General features: G+C 42.0%; 1 protein-coding gene across 1 annotated transcript in view; it reads right to left on the bottom strand.

Moving 5' to 3' along the window:
• Positions 1-27,240, bottom strand: part of LMTK2 (lemur tyrosine kinase 2) — a gene marked incomplete at its 3' end in the record, with an annotated part of 424,271 nt that overhangs the window by 315,687 nt on the left and 81,344 nt on the right. The window contains 1 exon segment of the mRNA XM_053694835.1: positions 6,553-6,697. Within this exon segment, the coding sequence (XP_053550810.1) occupies positions 6,553-6,697 (145 nt within the window).

Genomic DNA, 27,240 nt, shown 5'->3' with positions numbered 1-27,240 from the left:
ATAAGCTAGTTTGAAGGTCCAAGGTGCTACTAGTGCATCCACTAGAGCCGCCTTGGGATCCCTGGATCTGGCCCCGTAGCAAGGAACTTTGAAGTTCTGACGAGAGGCCATCAGATCCATGTCTGGAATGCCCCACAGGTGAGTGACTTGGGCAAAGATTTCCGGATGGAGTTCCCACTCCCCCGGATGCAATGTCTGACGACTCAGAAAATCCGCTTCCCAATTTTCCACTCCTGGGATGTGGATAGCAGACAGGTGGCAGGAGTGAGACTCCGCCCAAAGAATAATTTTGGTTACTTCTTCCATCGCTAGGGAACTCCTTGTTCCCCCCTGATGGTTGATGTACGCAACAGTCGTCATGTTGTCTGATTGAAACCGTATGAACCTGGTCCTCGCAAGCTGGGGCCAGGCCTGGAGCGCATTGAATATCGCTCTCAGTTCCAGAATATTTATCGGTAGAAGAGATTCTTCCCGAGACCAAAGACCCTGAGCTTTCAGGGATCCCCAGACCGCGCCCCAGCCTATCAGACTGGCGTCGGTCGTGACAATGACCCACTCTGGTCTGTGGAACATCATCCCTTGAGACAGATTGTCCAGGGACAGCCACCAACGGAGTGAGTCTCTGGTCCTCTGATTTACTTGTATCTTCGGAGACAAGTCTGTATAGTCCCCATTCCACTGACTGAGCATGCACAGTTGTAATGGTCTTAGATGAATGCGCGCAAAAGGAACTATGTCCATCGCCGCCACCATCAACCCGATCACTTCCATGCACTGAGCTATGGAAGGAAGAGGAACGGAATGAAGTATCCGACAAGAGTCCAGAAGCTTTGTTTTTCTGGCCTCTGTTAGAAAGATCCTCATTTCTAAGGAGTCTATAATTGTTCCCAAGAAGGGAACCCTTGTTGACGGGGATAGAGAACTCTTTTCCACGTTCACTTTCCAGCCGTGAGATCTGAGAAAGGCCAGGACAATGTCCGTGTGAGCCTTTGCTTGAGGAAGGGACGACGCTTGAATCAGAATGTCGTCCAGGTAAGGTACTACTGCAATGCCCCTTGGTCTTAGCACCGCTAGAAGGGACCCTAGTACCTTTGTGAAAATCCTTGGAGCAGTGGCTAATCCGAAAGGAAGCGCCACGAACTGGTAATGTTTGTCCAGGAATGCAAACCTTAGGAACCGATGATGTTCCTTGTGGATAGGAATATGTAGATACGCATCCTTTAAATCCACCGTGGTCATAAATTGACCTTCCTGGATGGAAGGAAGGATAGTTCGAATGGTTTCCATCTTGAACGATGGGACCTTGAGAAATTTGTTTAAGATCTTGAGATCTAGGATTGGTCTGAACGTTCCCTCTTTTTTGGGAACTATGAACAGATTGGAGTAGAACCCCATCCCTTGTTCTCTTAATGGAACAGGATGAATCACTCCCATTTTTAACAGGTCTTCTACACAATGTAAGAACGCCTGTCTTTTTATGTGGTCTGAAGACAACTGCGACTTGTGGAACCTCCCCCTTGGGGGAAGTCCCTTGAATTCCAGAAGATAACCCTGGGAGACTATTTCTAGCGCCCAAGGATCCAGAACATCTCTTGCCCAAGCCTGAGCGAAGAGAGAGAGTCTGCCCCCCACCAGATCCGGTCCCGGATCGGGGGCCAATATTTCATGCTGTCTTGGTAACAGTGGCAGGTTTCTTGGCCTGCTTTCCCTTGTTCCAGCCTTGCATTGGTCTCCAAGCTGGCTTGGCCTGAGAAGTATTACCCTCTTGCTTAGAGGACGTAACACCTTGGGCTGGTCCGTTTTTACGAAAGGGACGAAAATTAGGTCTATTTTTTGCCTTGAAGGGCCGATCCTGAGGAAGGGCGTGGCCCTTACCCCCAGTGATATCAGAGATAATCTCTTTCAAGTCAGGACCAAACAGCGTTTTCCCCTTGAAAGGAATGTTTAGTAGCTTGTTCTTGGAAGACGCATCAGCCGACCAAGATTTCAACCAAAGCGCTCTGCGCGCCACAATAGCAAACCCAGAGTTCTTAGCCGCTAACTTAGCCAATTGCAAAGAGGCGTCTAGAGTGAAAGAATTAGCCAATTTGAGAGCATTGATTCTGTCCATAATCTCCTCATAAGGAGGAGAGTCACTATCGAGCACCTTAAGCAGTTCATCAAACCAGAAATATGCGGCTGTAGTGACAGGGACAATGCATGAAATGGGTTGTAGAAGGTAACCCTGCTGAACAAACATCTTTTTAAGCAAACCTTCTAATTTTTTATCCATAGGATCTTTGAAAGCACAACTATCCTCTATGGGAATAGTGGTGCGTTTGTTTAAAGTAGAAACCGCTCCCTCGACCTTGGGGACTGACTGCCATAAGTCCTTTCTGGGGTCGACCATAGGAAACAATTTTTTAAATATGGGGGGAGGGACGAAAGGAATACCGGGCCTTTCCCATTCTTTATTAACAATGTCCGCCACCCGCTTGGGTATAGGAAAAGCTTCTGGGAGCCCCGGCACCTCTAGGAACTTGTCCATTTTACATAGTTTCTCTGGGATGACTAAATTTTCACAATCATCCAGAGTGGATAATACCTCCTTAAGCAAAATGCGGAGATGTTCCAATTTAAATTTAAATGTAATCACATCAGATTCAGCCTGCTGAGAAATGTTCCCTAAATCAGTAATTTCTCCCTCAGACAAAACCTCCCTGGCCCCCTCAGATTGGGTTAGGGGCCCTTCAGAGATATTAATATCAGCGTCGTCATGCTCTTCAGTAACTAAAACAGAGCAGCCACGCTTACGCTGACAAGGGTTCATTTTGGCTAAAATGTTTTTGACAGAATTATCCATTACAGCCGTTAATTGTTGCATAGTAAGGAGAATTGGCGCGCTAGATGTACTAGGGGCCTCCTGAGTGGGCAAGACTCGTGTAGACGAAGGAGGGAATGATGCAGTACCATGCTTACTCCCCTCACTTGAGGAATCATCTTGGGCATCATTGTCATTATCACATAAATCACATTTATTTAAATGAATAGGAATTCTGGCTTCCCCACATTCAGAACACAGTCTATCTGGTAGTTCAGACATGTTAAACAGGCATAAACTTGATCAGAAAGTACAAAAAACGTTTTAAAATAAAACCGTTACTGTCACTTTAAATTTTAAACTGAACACACTTTATTACTGCAATTGCGAAAAAACATGAAGGAATTGTTCAAAATTCACCAAATTTTCACCACAGCGTCTTAAAGCCTTGAAAATATTGCACACCAATTTTGGAAGCTTTAACCCTTAAAATAACGGAACCGGAGCCGTTTTAAGCTTTAAACCCCTTTACAGTCCCTGGTATCTGCTTTGCTGAGACCCAACCAAACCCAAAGGGGAATACGATACCAAATGACGCCTTCAGAAGTCTTTTATAAGTATCAGAGCTCCTCTCACATGCGACTGCATGCCATGCCTCTCAAAAACAAGTGCGCAACACCGGCGCGAAAATGAGACTCTGCCTATGCTTTGGGAAAGCCCCTAAAGAATAAGGTGTCTAAAACAGTGCCTGCCGATATTATTAAATCAAAATACCCAGAATAAATGATTCCTCAAGGCTAAATAAGTGTTAATATCAATCGATTTAGCCCAAAAAAAGTCTACAGTTTAAATAAGCCCTTGTGAAGCCCTTATTTACAATCGTAATAAACATGGCTTACCGGATCCCATAGGGAAAATGACAGCTTCCAGCATTACATCGTCTTGTTAGAATGTGTCATACCTCAAGCAGCAAGAGACTGCAAACTGTTCCCCCAACTGAAGTTAATTGCTCTCAACAGTCCTGTGTGGAACAGCCATGGATTTTAGTTACGGTTGCTAAAATCATTTTCCTCATACAAACAGAATTCTTCATCTCTTTTCTGTTTCTGAGTAAATAGTACGTACCAGCACTATTTGAAAATAACAAACTCTTGATTGAATAATGAAAAACTACAGTTAAACACTAAAAAACTCTAAGCCATCTCCGTGGAGATGTTGCCTGTACAACGGCAAAGAGAATGACTGGGGTAGGCGGAGCCTAGGAGGGATCATGTGACCAGCTTTGCTGGGCTCTTTGCCATTTCCTGTTGGGGAAGAGAATATCCCACAAGTAAGGATGACGCCGTGGACCGGACACACCTATGTTGGAGAAATTAACAATAGAAGTAAATTGTAATGTGGATTAAATTTGTATGTTCTATCTGAATCATGAAAGAAAGATTTTGGGTTTAGTGGCCCTTTAACTGCCTTATCACATAGAACAATACTGATATAACCCTAAATTGTCCAGGCAACACAAAGGCAATCAAAGGGTTAATTAATGCTGCATAACTGGTAGCCATTACTAAAACCCTTTATTTCCCAGAACACAAAGTGCAGTAATTTAACCCCTTCATTGACTTTTTGCAATTTATGGGGCAGGTGTGTAATGTCTGGTCGCTCAACGTGTGGGGAGTTGAAGTAAAGGAAGGACAAGAACACAGATTAAATATATGGTAGACTGACAGCAACTGTAAGTAATGTGAGAAGCTGTGCTTATACGCACTACAAAAGGGGAGAAGTGAAGCTGTAACTCTGCACATGTCTTCAGAAATCAAAAGGCCAAAAAGGCTCTTAACTGGGCACCAGGGTTTATTTTCTAAAACACTTTAAATAACAGATACAGGTTAAAATCTAGTTAGAAACGCAAGGATCCTCGCTAAAATATGTTAAAAACAATAAGGTCAAAAACAATATCTATAATCTTTACAATCTTACACTTTCTACAGGGTAATTATATAAATAAATTCCAACAATATTGTTTGTGAGTGAGAGCTTGCGCTCCACACTGTGGATATGGACTTCGTCCAAGTGATATAGGTGTGCTTAAAAATGAGCAAAAAATAAGCAAAAAATAAGCAAAAAATATATATATATCTCAATCTTGTGAAAAATAAAACAACAGTCCTGTGAACAAATTAAATGTCAATCCTGTGAAGAAAAAAATCCTGTGAAGAAATAACTGTGAGATGAGAGTCAATCCAATTGAGAAACTCCACTCCTGTGTAGATAACAATCAGTTCTTGTGTGAAAGATTTCCAGAACAACGTGATATGTGTTGCAAACAAAAAAATGAGAAAAATATAGAAAAAATGTAAGAAAAAATGCTCTTTAGAGACTGAGCTCTAAGTAATAAGCAAAAGTAAAAATACAAATAATAAAAGTAATGTTCTTTGGGGACTATGCCCCAAGCAAAAAATGAAAACAGTACACTAAGAATAACAAACAAATGCTGCCCAACGATAAAAAACCTGTGGAGAAAAAATAATAACAATGTGTAGAAAATTCTTCAAATATACCCTCCTAGTGGAATAGAGCTTACCAGGTCTACGCGTTTCGGCCTTGCCTAGGCCTTTATCAAGACTCAGAGTCTTGATAAAGGCCTAGGCAAGGCCGAAACGCGTAGACCTGGTAAGCTCTATTCCACTAGGAGGGTATATTTGAAGAATTTTCTACACATTGTTATTATTTTTTCTCCACAGGTTTTTTATCGTTGGGCAGCATTTGTTTGTTATTCTTAGTGTACTGTTTTCATTTTTTGCTTGGGGCATAGTCCCCAAAGAACATTACTTTTATTATTTGTATTTTTACTTTTGCTTATTACTTAGAGCTCAGTCTCTAAAGAGCATTTTTTCTTACATTTTTTCTATATTTTTCTCATTTTTTTGTTTGCAACACATATCACGTTGTTCTGGAAATCTTTCACACAAGAACTGATTGTTATCTACACAGGAGTGGAGTTTCTCAATTGGATTGACTCTCATCTCACAGTTATTTCTTCACAGGATTTTTTTCTTCACAGGATTGACATTTAATTTGTTCACAGGACTGTTGTTTTATTTTTCACAAGATTGAGATATATATATATTTTTTGCTTATTTTTTGCTTATTTTTTGCTCATTTTTAAGCACACCTATATCACTTGGACGAAGTCCATATCCACAGTGTGGAGCGCAAGCTCTCACTCACAAACAATATTGTTGGAATTTATTTATATAATTACCCTGTAGAAAGTGTAAGATTGTAAAGATTATAGATATTGTTTTTGACCTTATTGTTTTTAACATATTTTAGCGAGGATCCTTGCGTTTCTAACTAGATTTTAACCTGTATCTGTTATTTAAAGTGTTTTAATACATTTTAATTATTTTTTAACATTACAACCACATCAGCATTGTCTAGAATAAACATAATATTTTAACCTTAGCCTCCATTGTTGGCGCCTGGATACAACATTCTTACTAGATTCACCCTAGGTGGCAGCTAGGTACCACCAATCCGGGCACATAAGGTTTAGTCGGCGCTGAGATACACATACACAGGTTTATTTTCTAAGTCACGGTGCCTAGTATTTGTCAAACTTGCTATACAGGGCAGCGATTTAATACCCCTTTTCTTTCAGAGCTTCTAAAAAAAAAAAAATGTAAGCTGTTTATCAGGAGGCATTTTATATAAATTTTAAATATATATATATTTATAAGCTAGAAACAAACCTTGAGGTGACTGTAGATGAGATGGGACAGACAGAGATACAGTTGGAACAGTTAATGTGAAAACATCTGCCGGAGACTGATTAGAAGGGGTATCTTCAGCTGGAGGTGTAAACTCAATTTCATCATCAAAATGATCTTCAAATTCCTGAGGGAAACAAAAACAGGATTACTTTAAAAAGTTCAGCAGCTGCAATGTCCCATGATTTCATTAACACAAATTAACCACTTCATCACTATTTAAACTCTTCTTATTAAAGGGATTGTAAAGTTTAAGGAATTAGTGCCCAGTATCTAAAATAACAGGGGCTCTAATGCATTAAACTTTACAAACGCGTAAATGGGGGCACGAAATGATTGGAAGACTGATTTGTCATCGATCTGCAAAATACATTGGCGGTCTGTTTACCATAAGTATTAAAAAAAAAAAAAAAAAAAAAAAAAAAAAGTGTTTGTAAAGTTGAATGAATTAAAGTGCCCCTGGTTAAAAGTATTTTTAGATACTGGGCACTAATTCCTTAAACTTTACAATTACTTTAATACAGGTAGCCCTCAGTTTACGCCGGGGTTAGGTTCCAGAAGGAATGGTTGTAAATCAAAACCGTTGTAAATTGAAACCCAGTTTATAATGTAAGACAATGGGAAGTGAGGAAGATAGGTTCCAGGCCCCTCTCAAAATTGTCATAAGTAACACCTAATACATTATTTTTAAAGCTTTGAAATGAAGACTTTAAATGCTAAACAGCATTATAAACCTAATAAAATAATCACACAACACAGAATATATAATTAAACTAAGTTAAATGAACAAAAACCATTTGCTAAACAGCATTATAAACCTAATAAAATAATAACACAACACAGACTTCACTTGCATTTTTCTGCAAACAGTTCTTTCTATGCATTCCAATCTGGACTGATTTATAGACAGGAAGCTCTTGTTCCTTTGAAATCTGCTCGATAGCTCAGGTCTGGTTAAACTTAATTAATTTCAGCTTGCTTGTCTTTGCTGCAACACAAGCGGACAGCTCTACCTACTGGCTATTTTAATAAATGCACTGCTTCTCAATAGCAGTCACATGACTGGAAAAAAAGGTTGTTATTCTGAAACGGTGTAAATTGAACCGTTGTAAAACGAGGGTCATCTGTATAGTGAAAGATTTGGCATGTTTTAAGGTTTAAAGCTTTTTCTGCGAGTTAACCACCAAATGCTTTCTAACAAACTTAAAAGGGACATGAAACCCATGATTCAGATACAGAATACAATTTTAAACAACATTCCAACTTACTTCTATTATCTAATTTGTTTAATTCTGTAGATAATCTTTGTTGAAAAAATAGCAATGCACACGGGTGAGCCAATCACGGGAGGTATCTGTGTGCAGCTACCAATCACCAGCTACTGAGCCTAGATATGCTTTTAAACAAAGGATATCAAGAGAATAAATGAAATTAGATAACAGAAGTAAGTTGGAAAGTTGTTTTACCCTTTGAGTGCTAATGACGGCTCTGAGCCATCACAGAGTTTCCCACTCTGGTGCTAATGACGGCTCAGAGCTGTCACTAGCACTCTCCCACCTTGAGGGAGATCTGGGGGCTCCCACCCACTCTTACCCCGGCGATCATGCCTGTAGAGTGACAGGCATCGTAAGGGCTTCCCGTTTTGCGTGGTGACGTTACACGCAATAACGTGATGACGTCACCGCGCAACTTTATTTATACTTAACAATGTTAAGTATGGGAGCAGGGGGCATGCTGCTTAGAAGCCTGTATCTCAGGCATCTAAGCAGCTACAGACCCCCAAGACCCACCATTGGAAAGGTAATCGCCTAACCTTGCCAACAGGTTAGGTTTAAAAAAAAAAAAAAAAAAAAAATAGAAAAAATTGTTCCAAAAAAAAAAAAAAAATTAAAAAAATCTTCGCACCCAGGTGGGAAAGTGCTAAGCACTCAAAGGGTTAAAATAGCATGCTATTTCTAAATCATGAAAGAAAAACACTGGGTTTCATGTCCCTTTCACTTTTTAAAGAAATCAACCGTTTTTCACAAATTGGAGAATTTTAGGGAATATTTGATTTGAATTTCCGTTTTCCAGACCGCATAGGTAAAAAGTGATTTTTTTTTTTATTCTAATGCCCATTAAGTTTTTCAGGTCCTTTATAAAATCAGATCCAGAATGTTAGTGATATTTTAGATGGAACTTAATTCCTAAGTTGTAATGAAGTTGCACTATAACTTACTTTTTAATGCAGATATGAAATTCAAATTCCCCACGCTCCACTGTCAACTTCAAAAGTACATTTTTCTGTGAGTTAAAGGTATGAATTGTTCTCCAATCAGTACTCTACCCATATGGCACTTTTGTTGCAGCTTTAGCGCCGATTGGAAAACCATTCAAACTATGGTCTCTCAGAAAAATTGACTTGAAGTGGGCAGCGGAGCATGGAGAATTTGAATTTTAAATCTATATTGAAGTGAAAGTAAATCGACTATTGAAACAAATAAAGGGGACTTTCATTCATGAAGTATAAGAAACTTCATGTAGAAAGCTCCTTTGTTTCAATCGATCGTCGTTCTTAGCTGCTACAGCAGCCCACGGCTAAAATAATTTTTTGCTAAAAAGGTGACATTTGTACCTCTTAGCCAATAGCCTATATCTAGATATAGAAACTTTTAGTATAGGTAGGGATACTAAAGGCTAAATCGGCTATTTTAAATGTCATAATAAAGGCTAAGGAGATATTTGTACATAATTCCACTCCAGCAGAAAAAATGGATCATTGGGAACAAATTAAAGAAGAAAAACATAATTTATGCTAACCAGATAAATTCCTTTCCTTCCTGGCAGGGAGAGTCCACAACTTCATTCCTTACTGTTGATTAATACAACACCTGGCCACCAGGAGGAAGCAAAGACACCCCCAGCCAAAGGCTTAAATATCCCTCCGACTTCCCACCGTCATTCTGCCGAGGGAACAAGGAAAAGTAGGAGAAACGGGGTATAAATATGCAAGAAGAAATATAAAAAAGGAGCCGCCCGACAAAAATAAAATCTAGGAAGGAAAGGAATTTATCTGGTAAGCATAAATTATGTTTTCCTTCCATAAGGCAGGGAAGCTAGTGGAATGAGCAGTTATCCTCTCAGGAGGCTGTCGCCTTGCTGTCTCATAAGCTAAGCGGATGACACGCCTCAACCAGAAAGATAGGGAAATCGTAGTAGCCTTCTACCTCTTACGCTTCCCTGCATAGATGACAGAGGAAGATTGTCTGAATTCCTTAGTAGCCTGAAGATAGAACTTCAAGGCACGAACCACATCTAGATTGTGAAGCAAGCATTCCTTCGCTGAAGGATTAGGACACAACAATTTCTTGATTAATGTTACGATCCGACACCACCTTAGGGAGGAACCCTAATTTAGTACGTAAAACCGCCTTATCAGCATGGAAACCAGGATAAGGGGGGTCACATTGCAAAGCAGAAATCTCAAACTCAGCGCTAAGAACAGGATTGAGGCTCCAAGGCAAAGCCCCAGATCTAAATACACAGGTCTGATTCTAGTCAGAGCCTCAACAAAGGACTGCACATCCGGGAGCTAAGCCAATCTCTTGTGCAGTAACACCAACAGGGCCAATATCTGTCCCTTCAGGGAACTAGCAGATAGACCCTTCTCCAGTCCATCCTGGAGAAGATATTAAATTCTTGCAACCTTAACCTTATGCTAGGAAAAGCCACTCTCTTCACACAAGTACAAGTAAGTTCTCCACACTTTATGGTAGATACGACAAGTGGCTTATGAGCTTGAACCAGTGTGTCGATAACACTCTCAGAAACCCCTCTCTTGGCTAAGACTAAGGGTTCAATCTCCACGCAGTCAGCTTCAGAGAATCTAGATTTTGATGAACAAAAAGGGACCCTGTATCAGCAGATCTCTGCAACAAGGTAACTTCCACTGAGGAGATTAAGACATATCCACCAGATCCGCAAACCACATCCTTCACGGCCACGATGGAGCAATCACTGATGCTCGTTCCTGCTTGATGCGAGCCACCACACAAGGGAGAAGCGGTAATGGAGGAAAAAGATATAGGATTCTGAACTTCCATGGTACTGATAGGGCATCTATAAGTTCCGCCTGAGGATCCCTCGACACATACCTGGTTAGCTTGGTTTTAAGGCGGGATGCCATGAGATCTATCCCCGGCATCCCCCACTCGCTGCATATCTCTGCAAACACCTTGGGTGGAGAGACCATTCCCCTTGACCATTCCCCTGGGTAGAAGGATTGCCTGCTGAGGAAGTCCGCTTCCTAGTTGTCCACACCCGGAATGTGGATCGTTGACAGCATACAGCTGTGAGTCTCTGCCCACTCTAGTATCCGAGATACTTCTCATCACCAAGGCACTTCTCGCTCCCCCCGATGGTTGATGTAGGCAGCTGAGGTTATATTGTCTGATTAGAATCTGATAAACTGGGACGAACCCAGAAGGGGCCAAGCCTTCAAGGCATTGAAAATTGCGGAGTTCCAATATATTGATCGGAAGGGAGGACTCCTGAATACACAGCCCATGTGCCTTCTTGGCAACCCAAACTGCTCCCCAGCCACAAAGGCTTGTGTCCGTAGTAACAATCTCCAAGGACGGTCTCAAGAAGCACATGCCTTGGGACAGATCTAGACAGAGCCACCAAGAGAGCGAGTCTTGACAGGTCGTCCAGCACGATCTGTTGAGACAGATCTGAATGTTCGCCATTCCATTATCTCAGTATGCATAGTTGTAAGGGTCTAAGATGGAATCTGGCAAAGGGAATGTTGTCCATACATGACACGATGAATCGGATCACCTCCATACACTGGGCCATTGAGGGTCTGAAGGAGGCCTGGAGAGCAAGACATGCAGTAGTTAGCTTGCAACGTGTCTGATCTGTGAGAAACATTTTCATCAATATGGAGTCTGTTATTGTTCCCAGGAAATTCACCCTTGTACTTGGAGTAAGAACTCTTTTCCAAGTTTATCTTCCATCCATGTGATCGAAGAAGACTGACAAGGTACTCCGAATGTTCTTCCGTCAGACGAACAGATGGTGCCTTTACCAAGATATCATCCAGGTAAGGTGCTACTGCAATACCTTGTGTTCTGGCAACGGCTAGAAGAGCCCCCAATACCTTCGAAAATATCCTTGGAGCAGTAGCTAGGCCAAACGGAAGAGCTATGAACTGGAAGTGCTGGTACAGAAAGGCAAATCTCAGGAACAGAAAATGTTCCCTGTGTATCAGAACGTGAAGGTATGCATTCTTCAGGTCTATGGTGGTCATAAACTGTCCTTCCTGAACCAGAGGAAAGATTGACCGTATTGTCTCCATCTTGAAAGATGGAACACTTAAACTTGTTTAGGCACTTTAAGTCCAGAATTGGACGAAAAGTTTCTTCCTTTTGTGAAACGAAAAGGTTTGAATAAAACCCCAAACCTCTTTCTGCTGGAGATACCAAGACAATTACTCCTAAAGAGGAGAGATCCCGTACGCAAACTACAAAGGCAGTCCTCTTTTTCTGGTCGTGTGAACAGTCTGGAGAGTAGGAATCTGACCCTGGGCGGATGAGATTTGAATCATATCCGGTATCTCTGAGATACAACCACCAGGACTCAAGGATCCCGTACATCCTGGAACCAAGCATTTGCTAAAAGACAGTCTTGTCCCCTACTCAATCCGATCCCGGATCGGGGGCCGCCCCTTCATGCCGATTTGTTCTCAGCGGGCTTCTTAGTCTGTTGGGACTTATTCCAGGACTGAGCGGGCTTCCAAGTACTCATAGGCTGCTCTGACTTGGATGAGGATTGCTGTTGTGATTTGTCGGAATGAAAATTAGACAATTGCCATCCCTTAGGCCTATTCTTATCCTGCGGTAGGAAGGCACCTTTCCCTCCGGTAACAGTAGAAATAATGGAGTCCAGCACTGGACCGAATAAAATCTTCCCCGTGAAAGGAAGAGAAAGGAGTCTAGATTTAGAAGTCATATCAGCAGACCAAGACTTCAACCAGAGAGCCCGGCGGGCTAGGACCGCAAAGCCAGAAGCGTTTACATTTAGGCGAATAATCTGCATATTTGCTTCACAGATTAAGTTAGCAATTCTCACAGCTTTAATTCTCTCCTGAATATCCTTGAGGGGAGTTTCCACCTCAATAAGCTCTGACAGTGTTGCACCAGTAGGTAGCTGCTCCAGCAACCGCGGCTACAGCTGCCGTCTGTTAAAAACATAATTTATGCTTACCTGATAAATTCCTTTCTTCTGTTGTGTGATCAGTCCACGGGTCATCATTACTTCTGGGATATAACTCCTCCCCAACAGGAAATGCAAGAGGATTCACCCAGCAGAGCTGCATATAGCTCCTCCCCTCTACGTCAGTCCCAGTCATTCGACCAAGAATCAACGAGAAAGGAGTAACCAAGGGTGAAGTGGTGACTGGAGTATAATTTAAAAAATATTTACCTGCCTTAAAACAGGGCGGGCCGTGGACTGATCACACAACAGAAGAAAGGAATTTATCAGGTAAGCATAAATTATGTTTTCTTCTGTTATGTGTGATCAGTCCACGGGTCATCATTACTTCTGGGATACCAATACCAAAGCAAAAGTACACGGATGACGGGAGGGATAGGCAGGCTCATTATACAGAAGGAACCACTGCCTGAAGAACCTTTCTCCCAAAAATAGCCTCCGAAGAAGCAAAAGTGTCAAATTTGTAAAATTTGGAAAAAGTATGAAGCGAAGACCAAGTTGCAGCCTTGCAAATCTGTTCAACAGAGGCCTCATTCTTAAAGGCCCAAGTGGAAGCCACAGCTCTAGTGGAGTGAGCTGTAATTCTTTCAGGAGGCTGCTGTCCAGCAGTCTCATAGGCTAAACGTATTATGCTACGAAGCCAAAAAGAGAGAGAGGTAGCAGAAGCTTTTTGACCTCTCCTCTGTCCAGAATAAACGACAAACAGGGAAGAAGTTTGGCGAAAATCTTTAGTTGCCTGCAAGTAGAACTTGAGGGCACGAACTACATCCAGATTGTGTAGAAGACGTTCCTTCTTTGAAGAAGGATTTGGACACAGGGATGGAACAACAATCTCTTGATTGATGTTCCTGTTAGTGACTACCTTAGGTAAGAACCCAGGTTTAGTACGCAGAACTACCTTGTCTGAGTGAAAAATCAGATAAGGGGAATCACAATGTAAGGCTGATAACTCAGAGACTCTTCGAGCCGAGGAAATAGCCATTAAAAACAGAACTTTCCAAGATAACAATTTTATATCAATGGAATGAAGGGGTTCAAACGGAACACCCTGTAAAACGTTAAGAACTAAGTTTAAACTCCATGGCGGAGCAACAGCCTTAAACACAGGCTTGATCCTAGCTAAAGCTTGACAAAAAGCCTGGACGTCTGGATCTTCCGACAGACGCTTGTGTAACAATATGGACAGAGCTGAAATCTGTCCCTTTAATGAGCTAGCTGATAAACCCTTTTCTAAACCTTCTTGTAGAAAAGACAATATCCTAGCGATCCTAACCTTACTCCAGGAGTAACCTTTGGATTCGCACCAGTATAGGTATTTCCGCCATATTTTATGGTAAATCCTTCTGGTAACAGGCTTCCTAGCCTGAATCAGGGTATCAATAACCGACTCAGAAAAACCACGTTTTGATAAAATCAAGCGTTCAATTTCCAAGCAGTCAGCTTCAGAGAAGTTAGATTTTGATGTTTGAATGGACCCTGTATCAGAAGGTCCTGTCTTAGAGGTAGAGACCAAGGCGGACAGGATGACATGTCCACTAGATCTGCATACCAAGTCCTGCGTGGCCATGCAGGTGCTATTAGAATTACTGATGCCCTCTCCTGTTTGATTTTGGCAATCAATCGAGGAAGCAGCGGGAAGGGTGGAAACACATAAGCCATCCCGAAGTTCCAAGGTGCTGTCAAAGCATCTATCAGAACTGCTTCCGGATCCCTGGATCTGGACCCGTATCGAGGAAGTTTGGCGTTCTGGCGAGACGCCATGAGATCTATCTCTGGTTTGCCCCAACGTCGAAGTATTTGGGCAAAGACCTCCGGATGAAGTTCCCACTCCCCCGGATGAAAAGTCTGGCGACTCAAGAAATCCGCCTCCCAGTTCTCCACTCCCGGGATGTGGATTGCTGACAGGTGGCAAGAGTGAGACTCTGCCCAGCGAATTATCTTTGATACTTCCATCATTGCTAGGGAGCTTCTTGTCCCTCCCTGATGGTTGATGTAAGCTACAGTCGTGATGTTGTCCGACTGAAACCTGATGAACCCCCGAGTTGTTAACTGGGGCCAAGCCAGAAGGGCATTGAGAACTGCTCTCAATTCCAGAATGTTTATTGGCAGGAGACTCTCCTCCTGATTCCATAGTCCCTGAGCCTTCAGAGAATTCCAGACAGCGCCCCAACCTAGTAGGCTGGCGTCTGTTGTTACAATTGTCCAGTCTGGCCTGCTGAATGGCATCCCCCTGGACAGGTGTGGCCGATAAAGCCACCATAGAAGAGAATTTCTGGTCTCTTGATTTAGACTCAGAGTAGGGGACAAATCTGAGTAATCCCCATTCCACTGACTTAGCATGCATAATTGCAGCGGTCTGAGGTGTAGGCGTGCAAAAGGTACTATGTCCATTGCCGCTACCATTAAGCCGATCACCTCCATGCATTGAGCTACTGACGGGTGTTGAATGGAATGAAGGACACGGCATGCATTTTGAAGCTTTGTTAACCTGTCTTCTGTCAGGTAAATCTTCATTTCTACAGAATCTATAAGAGTCCCCAAGAATGGAACTCTTGTGAGAGGAAAGAGAGAACTCTTCTTTTCGTTCACTTTCCATCCATGCGACCTTAGAAATGCCAGAACTAACTCTGTATGAGACTTGGCAGTTTGAAAGCTTGAAGCTTGTATTAGAATGTCGTCTAGGTACGGAGCTACCGAAATCCCTCGCGGTCTTAGTACCGCCAGAAGGGCACCCAGAACCTTTGTGAAGATTCTTGGAGCCGTAGCCAATCCGAATGGAAGAGCTACAAACTGGTAGTGCCTGTCTAAGAAGGCAAACCTTAGATACCGGTGATGATCTTTGTGGATCGGAATGTGAAGGTAAGCATCCTTTAAATCCACAGTGGTCATGTACTGACCCTCTTGGATCATGGGTAAAATTGTCCGAATAGTTTCCATTTTGAACGATGGAACTCTTAGAAATTTGTTTAGAATCTTTAAATCTAAGATTGGCCTGAAAGTTCCCTCTTTTTTGGGAACCACAAACAGGTTTGAGTAGAACCCTTGTCCTTGTTCCGACCGCGGAACCGGATGGATCACTCCCATTAATAACAGATCTTGTACGCAGCGTAGAAACGCTTCTTTCTTTATCTGGTTTGTTGACAACCTTGACAGATGAAATCTCCCTCTTGGGGGAGATAATTTGAAGTCTAGAAGGTATCCCTGAGATATGATCTCTAGTGCCCAGGGATCCTGAACATCTCTTGCCCAGGCCTGGGCGAAGAGAGAGAGTCTGCCCCCCACTAGATCCGGTCCCGGATCGGGGGCTCTCGGTTCATGCTGTCTTTGGGGCAGCAGCAGGTTTCCTGGCCTGCTTGCTCTTGTTCCAGGCCTGGTTAGGCTTCCAGCCTTGCCTGTAACGAGCAACAGCTCCTTCCTGTTTTGGTGCAGTGGAGGTTGATGCTGCTCCTGTTTTGAAATTCCGAAAGGGACGAAAATTAGACTGTCTAGCCTTAGCTTTGGCTTTGTCTTGGGGTAGGGCGTGGCCCTTACCTCCTGTAATGTCAGCGATAATTTCTTTCAAACCGGGCCCAAATAAAGACTGCCCCTTGAAAGGTATATTAAGTAATTTGGACTTAGAAGTAACATCTGCTGACCAGGATTTTAGCCACAGCGCCCTACGTGCCTGTATGGCGAATCCTGAGTTCTTAGCCGTAAGTTTGGTTAAATGTACTACGGCCTCCGAAATGAAAGAATTAGCTAGTTTAAGGACTCTAAGCCTGTCCGTAATGTCGTCTAGCGTAGATGAACTAAGGTTCTCTTCCAGCGACTCAATCCAAAATGCTGCCGCAGCCGTAATCGGCGCGATACATGCAAGGGGTTGCAATATAAAACCTTGTTGAACAAACATTTTCTTAAGGTAACCCTCTAATTTTTTATCCATTGGATCTGAGAAAGCACAGCTATCCTCCACCGGGATAGTGGTACGCTTAGCTAAAGTAGAAACTGCTCCCTCCACCTTGGGGACCGTTTGCCATAAGTCCCGAGTGGTGGCGTCTATTGGAAACATCTTTCTAAATATTGGAGGGGGTGAGAACGGCACACCGGGTCTATCCCACTCCTTAGTAACAATTTCAGTTAGTCTCTTAGGTATAGGAAAAACTTCAGTACTCGCCGGTACCGCAAAATATTTATCCAACCTGCACAGTTTCTCTGGTATTGCAACGGTGTTACAATCGTTGAGAGCTGCTAAGACCTCCCCTAGTAATACACGGAGGTTCTCCAATTTAAATTTAAAATTTGAAATATCTGAGTCCAATCTGTTTGGATCAGAACCGTCACCCACAGAATGAAGCTCTCCGTCTTCATGCTCTGCGAGCTGTGACGCAGTATCAGACATGGCCCTAGCATTGTCAGCGCACTCTGTTCTCACCCCAGAGTGATCACGCTTGCCTCTTAGTTCTGGTAATTTAGACAAAACTTCAGTCATAACAGTAGCCATATCTTGTAATGTTATCTGTAATGGCCGCCCAGATGTACTAGGCGCCATAATATCACGCACCTCCCGGGCGGGAGATGCAGGTACTGCCGCGTGAGGCGAGTTAGTCGGCATAACTCTCCCCTCGCTGTTTGGTGAAATTTGTTCACATTGTACAGATTGACTTTTATTTAAAGTAGCATCAATACAGTTAGTACATAAATTTCTATTGGGCTCCACCTTGGCATTGGAACAAATGACACAGACATCTTCCTCTGAGTCAGACATGTTTAACACACTAGCAAAAAACTTACAACTTGGTTATAATCTTTTTTAGCAAAAACGTACTGTGCCTCAAAGAGGTACTAAACGATTAAATGACAGTTGAAATAATGAACTGAAAAACAGTTATAGCATCAACTTTAAAACAACACAACTTTTAGCAAAGGTTTGTTCCCATTAGTAAAATAACAATAATTAAATTTGACATAAAAAATACAAAGCAACGTTTTTATTCACAGTCACTCTAAGAATTCTCACAGCTCTGCTGAGAGAATTTACCTCCCTTCAAAGAAGTTTGAAGACCCCTGAGATCTGTCAGAGATGAACCGGATCATGCAGGAAATATAAAAGTAACTGACTGGAATTTTTTGATGCGTAGCAAAGAGCGCCAAAAACAGCCCCTCCCTCTCCCACACAGCAGTGAAGAGAAACGAAACTGTCATAAATAAAAGCAAAAAATGCTGCCAAGTGGAAAATAATGCCCAAATATTTATTCACACAGTACCTCAGCAATGTAAACGATTCTACATTCCAGCAAAAACGTTTAACATGATAAATAGTTAATAAAAGGATTAGTGACCTTTAACAGAGTAGTTCCGGTGAAATACCATTCCCAGAATACTAAAGTGTATACATACATGTCATTTTAACGGTATGGCAGGATTTTCTCATCAATTCCATTCAGAAATAAAAACTGCTACATACCTCAATGCAGATTCATCTGCCCGCTGTCCCCTGATCTGAAGCCTTTACCTCCCTCAGATGGCCGAGAACAGCAATATGATCTTAACAACTCCGGTTAAAATCATAGTAAAAAACTCTGGCAGATTCTTCCTCAAACTCTGCCAGAGAAGTAATAACACGCTCCGGTGCTATTGTAAAATAACAAACTTTTGATTGAAGTCATAAAAACTAAGTATAATCACCATAGTCCTCTCACACATCCTATCTAGTCGTTGGGTGCAAGAGAATGACTGGGACTGACGTAGAGGGGAGGAGCTATATGCAGCTCTGCTGGGTGAATCCTCTTGCATTTCCTGTTGGGGAGGAGTTATATCCCAGAAGTAATGATGACCCGTGGACTGATCAGACATAACAGAAGAAATAAAAACATTGTATGTTGAAAAATCTTACTCAGAAAAGTTTCCATTTTCTTATCCATAGGCTCTCTAAAAGAATAACTATCCTCCAGAGGGATGGTAGTACGCCCAGCCAGCTTAGAAATAGTGCCATCCACCTTAGGGATGGAGCCCCACAAATCTAATTGAGAGAGTCAGGGACCGGGAATAAATTTTTTTTAAAGTAGACGAGCAGGAAAAAGAAGTTCCTATTCTTTCCCATTCATTACTAAAAATGTTCGCCATCTTAACTGGCACAGGAAAAGTCAGAGGGATCTTCCTGTCTTCATAAACCCGGTCTAATTTAGGGATCTGGAACCTCTAGTGTAGACAGAACCTCCTTTAATAAAAAACGCAGAAGCTCAATTTTATATCTAAAAAGGAGGGTTCCTCTGCTGAAGGAGGTTTAGAAATTGAAGTCTCAGAAGCTACAGAGGTTAACTCATTCTCAGATAGCTGGGATATAGTAGCTAAATCCGACAAATATTTAGATGACTTCTAGGTCATAAAAACTAGGTTTAACCTTTCTCTTGCATTTGCTAGAGGGAGGTAAGACACCACTGATTGTAACTGCACGGAAATAAGATTACATTCTTGCAACCTTAACCTTATGCCAGGAAAAGTCACGCTCTTCACAAAAGTACAAGTAAGTTCTCCACACTTTATGGAAAAAGGCACCTCCAGATGGAGGATTAGTTGAGACGGGGGGGGGACTGCATGTGTCGAAATGGTAGTAATCTCTCGGGACACAGATTCCTTAGAAGTAGACAGCTCAGAGGGGCTAATAGCGCTATGAATATTAGCAGGCTTGTCTCCCTTCTTAGACTTTAGAACAGTGCTTAGGCAAATGGAACAAAATTGAGAAGGCGGGCAAACCACGGCCTCCTCACAATATAAACAGGAATTATTCATCAGAACAGAAGCAGAGGAACCTTCTAATGTAGTATCAGAGTCCCCCATAGCTCAGATATATCCACAGAAGGACAAAAAAAAGAAAAAAAAAAAAGAACGCCTTTATAATCCCAATGGCTGGGGCACTCACCACTTCCTAGACTAGGGTTGCCACCCAGCCGGTATTTTAACCGGCACAGCCAGCAATTGGCGTTTTGTAGCCGGTGCCATCCTTATTGCCTAAACTCTCTGCTCGCTCTGAGAGCCCTCAGGACAGGCAAGACAAATAAACATAGCTGCAAGTCCATGTTGAAAGCACAGTGTGCATTTTACACTGAACAGTGCCTCTCTCACCTCCCCCATAGCAATTAGCACCAAAGCATTCCCTTGTTCTCTTAAGGTGGATTAGTTTAGTATTAGCCATAGTCCGTTAATTTAAACCGTGTACGTTTTTACTAATTAGTAGCTGAATAGGACTGTTTAGTTATGCATTAACTTTGGAAGGCAAAGGTTTATTTGATTATCTCGCCCTGTATACTAAATTAAATATAAATTTTATATTCCACCTTCACTAAATAAAGGAGATGGAAGCAGGGGAGGGATTTAGTAGCTGCTGGAGTCTGATTGTCCATCTCCCCAGAAACTACAAACGTACCAGCATGACAGAGGTAATAAGTTTTATGCTGGTGGTCAGGTAGATTCTTATTTTTCTTAATATTTTTATTTTTATCAGCATTAGAAACTTTTTTTTTGGCTACAGACGTGCAGCTATAATAGTTAAAGTCAGATAAATTAATCAAACCTCCAATATTTCAGATGCAGGTATTTGCAAGTATGGAGAATGCTGTATACTCAGTACATTTTACGAAGTAATAAACATCAAAACGCACACACACTTTTCATACTGCGCTACATTATACTGTATTCTCACAGAAGTACAACAAAAGTCCAAATTGTATGTCATATTGAGTCAAAGTTGCTTGTGGGGACAATTGGGATCAAAAAACTGTAGTGGTGTATCCTGTTTGTGCGTCATCCACCCATTATCACAAACTTTTAAGCGTTGGACTGTATATAAGATACAATATGGATCCTGTGCTCCAGAGAGAATATAGTGCTGTACTTTTTGTGATACAGGCATCCTTTAATTTTAGTCAGAGGGTATCTCCAAAATATTTCTTTCATTTTTTGTGGGTTGTAAAGATGCTTCACAAGCTTTATCCTGCCACATGTAGCTTAAGTAGATATTATAAGAACTGCAAAACAGGCAAAAAGCATGTTTTACTAATAAAACGACAGTGACTAGCTGTCTCTGCTCCAGTTACAAGATTAGATTGGCTCCACTATGGTCGGTGTTTGGCTACTGGGAAAAGGCTGCAGTAAACAAGGTGTAAATCCATTTTACAAAAAAAATAAAAAATAAATAACACTACTACCAGAGCAGGAAACGTGACAACTTCTGCGTTCTGTAGAAACCCTCTACCTACAATTCAACAATTCTTACTTAATATTCTGCTGTGCACAAGCATGCTTTGTAGCAAAGCCTTTTTATTCAGCTCCGCCCTTTTGTGGCTCTGCTCTCCACCATGGCTGATATTTATTTATTTATTTTTTGAGGAAAAGGCTGCAATCCTATCATAAATCCAGACAGCCAACAGTGAAAACTCTCTCCTTATGAGTGATGTCCGCAGCAGGATTGTAGGAAAATGAAAGGACCGTACCCAGTCATGTGGTGCGTAGAACAGGCACTAAGCTATTATGAGCTGTGCAACATTCAAAAGCGAAACCTGTTTGTTCCAAGCCAAAAGCACACAGTCTATGAGTCCCCAAAAAAACTCACATTAAAGCAGGTATAAATAACCCCTAGCTGTTCAAATAATCTCCCTGAAGGAGATATTAACCCTTGATCCTATTGAGGCATAAAGGAGCCACACTGACCCTGTATAGCAAAAGTGAATATATAAAAACTGTCTTACCCTACAGGATCCATGCAGTGGAACAGGCACAGCCTCTCAAGTGTGACAGTCTTGCAACAACGTTCTGACATGGACTTGAGTGTGTAGCAGCAAGCAGTGAAACTTGTCAACACTGATTTCTCAGGAGCTGTTAGTCGAGAGTCTGGATGGGTACGGAGAAAAACTTTCCCTGCATCTCCAGACTAACTTTCATCAATACTCTCACTGAGAGGTTGAAAATATTTAATACTCCAGTTCTTTCTCAAAGGGAACATACCCATTACAGGACTATCCAAACCTTCTGACACTTCTCTGCCACCTCCTACAGTGACGAAAGGCAAAGAATGACTGGGGGATAGGGGGAAGTGGGAAGGATATTTAAGCCTTTGGCTGGGGTGTCTTTGCCTCCTCCTGGTGGCCAGGTGTTTTATTTCCCAACAGTAAGGAATTAAGTCTGGACTCTCCCTGCCTTATGGAAGGAAAAAAGATTTTGGGTAAACTGTCCCTTTAAGTGATGCTACATCAATGTAAAAACAGCAACAGATGTTATTATGAAACTTTGCAGGCCATACCACAGCACCCTTTATGTTTTACACAGAAAACATTTTTGGAGATGGTTTGCATGTGAGATAAGGTGTTAGCAGACCTGCAAATTAAACACACACACAAAAAAAAAAAAAAAAAAAAAAAAAAAAAAAGATCTACTATAAATTTTACCTATTTTACACTCCTTTTTTGTACAGTTTTGTGATGTGAGGACTAACAGTAAACACCACACAATATTTGTTTGATAATTATTACTATGATGATTATGTGACACTTTATTGGAATTCTTATTTTTTTTTAGGGGGTAAATTAGAATTTCTATAGCATGCTCCTTATGAGCCCATCTAGGCTCTCCAACAAAGGAAGGATATAAACTACACTATCTGAATCATGCAAATTTAATTAACTACCCATAAAAGGCCTGTGTATCCAATTGTATTGTGTTGTGTTTAAATATGATACATACAAACATACACAAACACATTTATATGTATGTTAGAGAAATGGCTCTGATAGAGTTGCTCGGCACAGGGTTGCCACAAACCTTCAATTTGTTAAAAGATCAATATCTGCGAAGCGCAATAAAACAAGGTTTAAAAAAATAAAATTTATGCTTACCTGATAAATGTATTTCTTTTTTGACATGAGTCCACGGATCATCTTAATTACTATTAGGAATACCACTCCTGCACTGCAGGAGGCGGCAAAGAGCACCACAGCAAAGCTGTTAAATATCACCTCCCTTCCCTCCCAACCCAGTCATTCAACCAAAGTCAAGGAGAGAAAGGAAGTAACAAGGTGCAGGTGACTGAAGTTTATAACCAAACACCTATCTTTCAAAACAGGCCAGGCCGTGGACCTGTGTCAAAAAAATAAATAAATTTATCAGGTAAGCAAAAATTATTTTCTTTTTAAGGACACAATGAGTCCACGGATCATCTTAATTACTATAGGGAATCAATACCCAAGCTAGAGTACACAGAAGATACGGGAGGGACAAGACAGGGAACCTAAATGGAAGGCACCACTGCTTGAAGACCCTTTCTCCCAAAAGCGGCCTCAGCTGAAACAAAAAAAAAAAAAAAAAAAAAGTGTCAAATTTATAAAATTTTGAAAACGTGAGAAGAGAAGACCAAGTTGCAGCCTTGCAAATCTGTTCCATAGAAGCTTCATTTTTGAATGCCCATGAGGAAGCAACAGCCCTCAGGGAATGAGCCGTAACTCTCTGGAGGCTGCTGTCCAGCAGTCTCATATGCAAAACGTATGATACTCTTCAGCCAAAAAGAAAGCAGTAGCCGTAGCTTTCTGTCCCTTACGGTTTCCTGAGAAAACCACAAACGCAAAAGACCGACGAAAATCCTTAGTCGCCTGCATTTTAAGGCACGAACGACGTCCAAATTGTGTAGAAGCCGTTCCTTCTGAGGAGGATTAGGACACAAGGAAGGAACAACAATCTCCTAATTAATGTTCCGATCGGAAACAACTTTAGGAAGAAATCCTAATTTAGTACGTAAAACTACCTTATCTGAATGAAAAAATAAGGTAAGGAGACTTGTACTGCAAAGCCGAGAGCTCTGACACTCTGCAAACAGAAGAAATAGCAACAAGAAATAAAACTTTCCAAGGTAACAACTTAATATCTAAGAAATGCCTAGGCTCAAATGGAGCCCCTTGAAGAACTTTGAGAACTAAATTAAGACTCCATGGAGAAGTAACTGTCTTGAACACAGGCCTGATCCTGACCAAGGCATGACAAAAAGATTGTACATCTGGAACATCTGCCAGACGTTTGTGTAACAAAATAGATATGGCAGAAATTTGACCCTTTAGGGAACTTGACGATAATCCCGTCTCCAATACCTCTTGGAGAAAAGACAAAATTCTAGAAATCCTAACTCTACTCCAGAAGTAGCCCTTGGATTCACACCAATAGATATACTTACGCCATATCTTATGGTAAATCCTTCTAGTTACAGGTTTACGAGCATGAATCATGGTCTATATGACCGATAATGAAAAACCTCACTTGAATAAAATTAAGCTTTCAATCTCCAAACAGTCAGCTTCAGAGAAACTAGATTTGGGTGAAGGAAGGGCCATTGAATTAGAAGGTTCTTCCTCAACGTTAGTCTCCAAGGTGGCAGAGATGACATATCCACCAGATCTGCATACCAAATTCTGTGAGGCCAAGCCTGTGCAATGAGGATCACCGAGGCCCACTCCTGCTTGATTCGAGCGATGACACGAGGAAGAGCAAAAGGAGGAAATAGGTATGCTAGTCTGAAGGTCCAAGGTACCGCCAGGGCGACTATCAGTACTGCCTGAGGTTCCCTCGATCTATACCTCAGAAGCTTGGCATTCTGTCGAGATGCCATGAAATCCAATTATGGTTGACACCATCTGAGAATCAGGCTGGAAAACACTTCCGGATGGAGATCCCACTCCCCTGGATGAAAAGTCTGTCTCCCAGTAGTCCACCCCTGGGATGTGGATCGCCGGCAGACAGCAAGAGTGGGCTTCCGCCCATTGAATTATTTTGATTACCTCTCATCGCTAATAACTCCTCGTTCCCCCCTGATGATTGATGTAAACCACTGAAGTTATGGTGTCCAACTGAAACCTGATAAACTGGACGAGGCTAACTGGGGCCAGGCCAGAAGAGCATTAAAGATCGCTCTCAGCCCTAGCATGTTTATGGGTAGAACAGACTCTGAGTCCAAACTCCCTGAGCCTTTAGGGAGCCCCAGACTGCTCCCAATCCTAGAAGGCTGGCATCTGTTGTCACAATCACCAAAGATGGTCTGCGAAAGCAGGTTCCCTGGGAGAGATGATCCAGAGACAACCACCATTGAAGAGAATCCCTTGTCTCCTGCTCTGGTAGTATTCAGGGAGACAAGTCCGCATAATCTCCATTCCATTGCCTGGGCATGTTTAACTGCAGAGTTCTGAGGTGGAACCGAGCAAACGGGATGTCCATTGCCGCCACAATCAGTCCGATTACCTCCATGCACTGAGGCACTGATGGCTGAGGAGTGGACTGAAGGGCTAGACAAGTATTGAAGATCTTCGATTTCCTGACTTCTGTCAGAAAAATCTTCATTGATAGGAAATCTATTATGGTTCCCAAGAAGTTACCCTTGTCCTTGGGACTAAAACTTTTCCAAATTTACCTTCCCTCCATGAGATTGCAGGAAGGATAACAACCTTTCCGTGCGGTATCTTGCTTGTTGAAAGGATGGCACCTGGACTAGGAAGTCTTCAAGAGAGCGTGCCCCTGCAATGCCCCGTAACCGAAGCACCACCAAAAACGAACCCAGAACCTTAGAGATAATTCTGGGAGCTGTGGCAAGACCAAAGGGCAGAGCCACTAATTGGAAGTGTTTGTCTAGAAAGGCAAACCTTAGAAATCTGTGATGGTCCCTGTGAATGGGAACATGTAAGGGAGAATGGAACGAATAGTTTCCATCATGATGGACGGTACTCTTAGGAACTTGTTTAGACTCTTGAGATCTAAAATAGGCCTCAAGGTTCCCTCCTTTTTTGGGAACCACGCACAGATTGGAATAAAATCCCAGACTCCGTTCCTGAATCGGAACAGGAACTATCACTCCCAGGTCGGAGAGGTCTCTCCTACACAGTGTAAGAGCACCTTACCTCTTATCTGGCTTCAGATAATCTTGAAAGCCAAAACCTCCTTCCTGCTCGGAGGAAGAAGTAGAAGAATTCCCTTGAAATTTTGAAAGGAACGAAAAATTAATCTAAACCATAAAGCTCCGCGAGCCAATATGGTAAGCCTGAAATCTTATCTCCCCGCTTAATACTTGAAGGGAAGCATCTGAAAAGAAAGGAGATGACCAACTTAAGGGCCTTTATCTTGCATTTTTTTGAGGGGAGTGTGTCCGAATAGACCCAGACAACTTATGAACCAGTATGCAGCCGCCTAAGTGACAGTAGCAATACAAACCATAGGTTGCCATCTTGAGCAACCCCTCTAACCTCATCCATAGGATCCTTAAAGGAACAGCTATCCTCTATGGGAATAGTAAGTCTCCAGGCTAGCATGGAAATTGCCCCTTCCACCTTGGGTACCGTCTGCCGAGACTCCTTGAAAGAGTCCGCTATGGGAAAACATATATTCCAAATATAAGAGATGGAGAAAAAAGGGATACCCGTTCTCTCCCATTCCTTAGCAATGATCTTAGAAGCTCGATCTGGTACATCATAAGATTAACGAGGAATTATACCGTCAGAATCTGAGATTTCACCCTCAGATGCTACCAAAGTATCCTCTTCCTCAGGCTTCTGGGAGGGGACCTCTGAGATAGCAACAACTGTGACAGAAACCTCGCTCACTGAATGCTTAGTTTTCCTCTTGCGCTTTCCCTGCAGCATGGGAAAAGCCGATAACGCACCCGAGACCCACATGAGGGAAGCGATGTCTTACAAGGTAACTCCAGGAGTTGTCGTAGAGGAAGCGAAGGGCACTGGTTGAATGGACGCTTTTGGGACACTTGAGGAGAAGGCTGAGGCATATATTGAACATTGTCAGAATGCTCCTGAACAGCAGCCGAGACAATGTTGGCTCTGAAAAGGGTTTATCCCTTAACTGTAAAATACTCTCAATACAAGAGGAACAGAAAAGTTGTGGTCGATTCACATTAGTATCAAAATATAAGGTATATGTTACATCTTTATTCACATTTTGATCAAATAAATTGAATATCATGACTATAGTTACTTCACACACAAAAAAAAAAGTTACTGTGTCTTTAAACGTTAAAAGTAACGTCTTAATTCAGCATATCATTTATTCCATAAAAATTGAATACGTTAATTAGCATCTCGTAGGGCCACTTGGACCCTTTGTTAACAATTGAAAATTGGATACCTTAACAAGAATTACCTCACAAAACTGTTACTGTGACTTTAAATGTTAAAGAAACTGCTTTATGGGGGGCGGAGCCAACTTTGAAGCCGAGCAGACGCAGGTATTGAGAGCTCCTGCTCAAACTACACACCAAAACCCATCTAAATCCCCCAAAACTTATCTTTAGGGTAAACTACTTAGACCTCAGTCCCACAGTTTTCATAGGAGCTCTGCTTAGATGCTGTTATACAGTTTTTGTGAGAACAGAGCAGGGTAATTACCCTGGGAGCCGGACCGCAT

This window comes from Bombina bombina, chromosome 11 (assembly GCF_027579735.1).
Source record: "Bombina bombina isolate aBomBom1 chromosome 11, aBomBom1.pri, whole genome shotgun sequence".
Classification (NCBI taxonomy): domain Eukaryota; kingdom Metazoa; phylum Chordata; class Amphibia; order Anura; family Bombinatoridae; genus Bombina; species Bombina bombina.
This window is presented reverse-complemented; position numbering and strand designations above follow the sequence as displayed.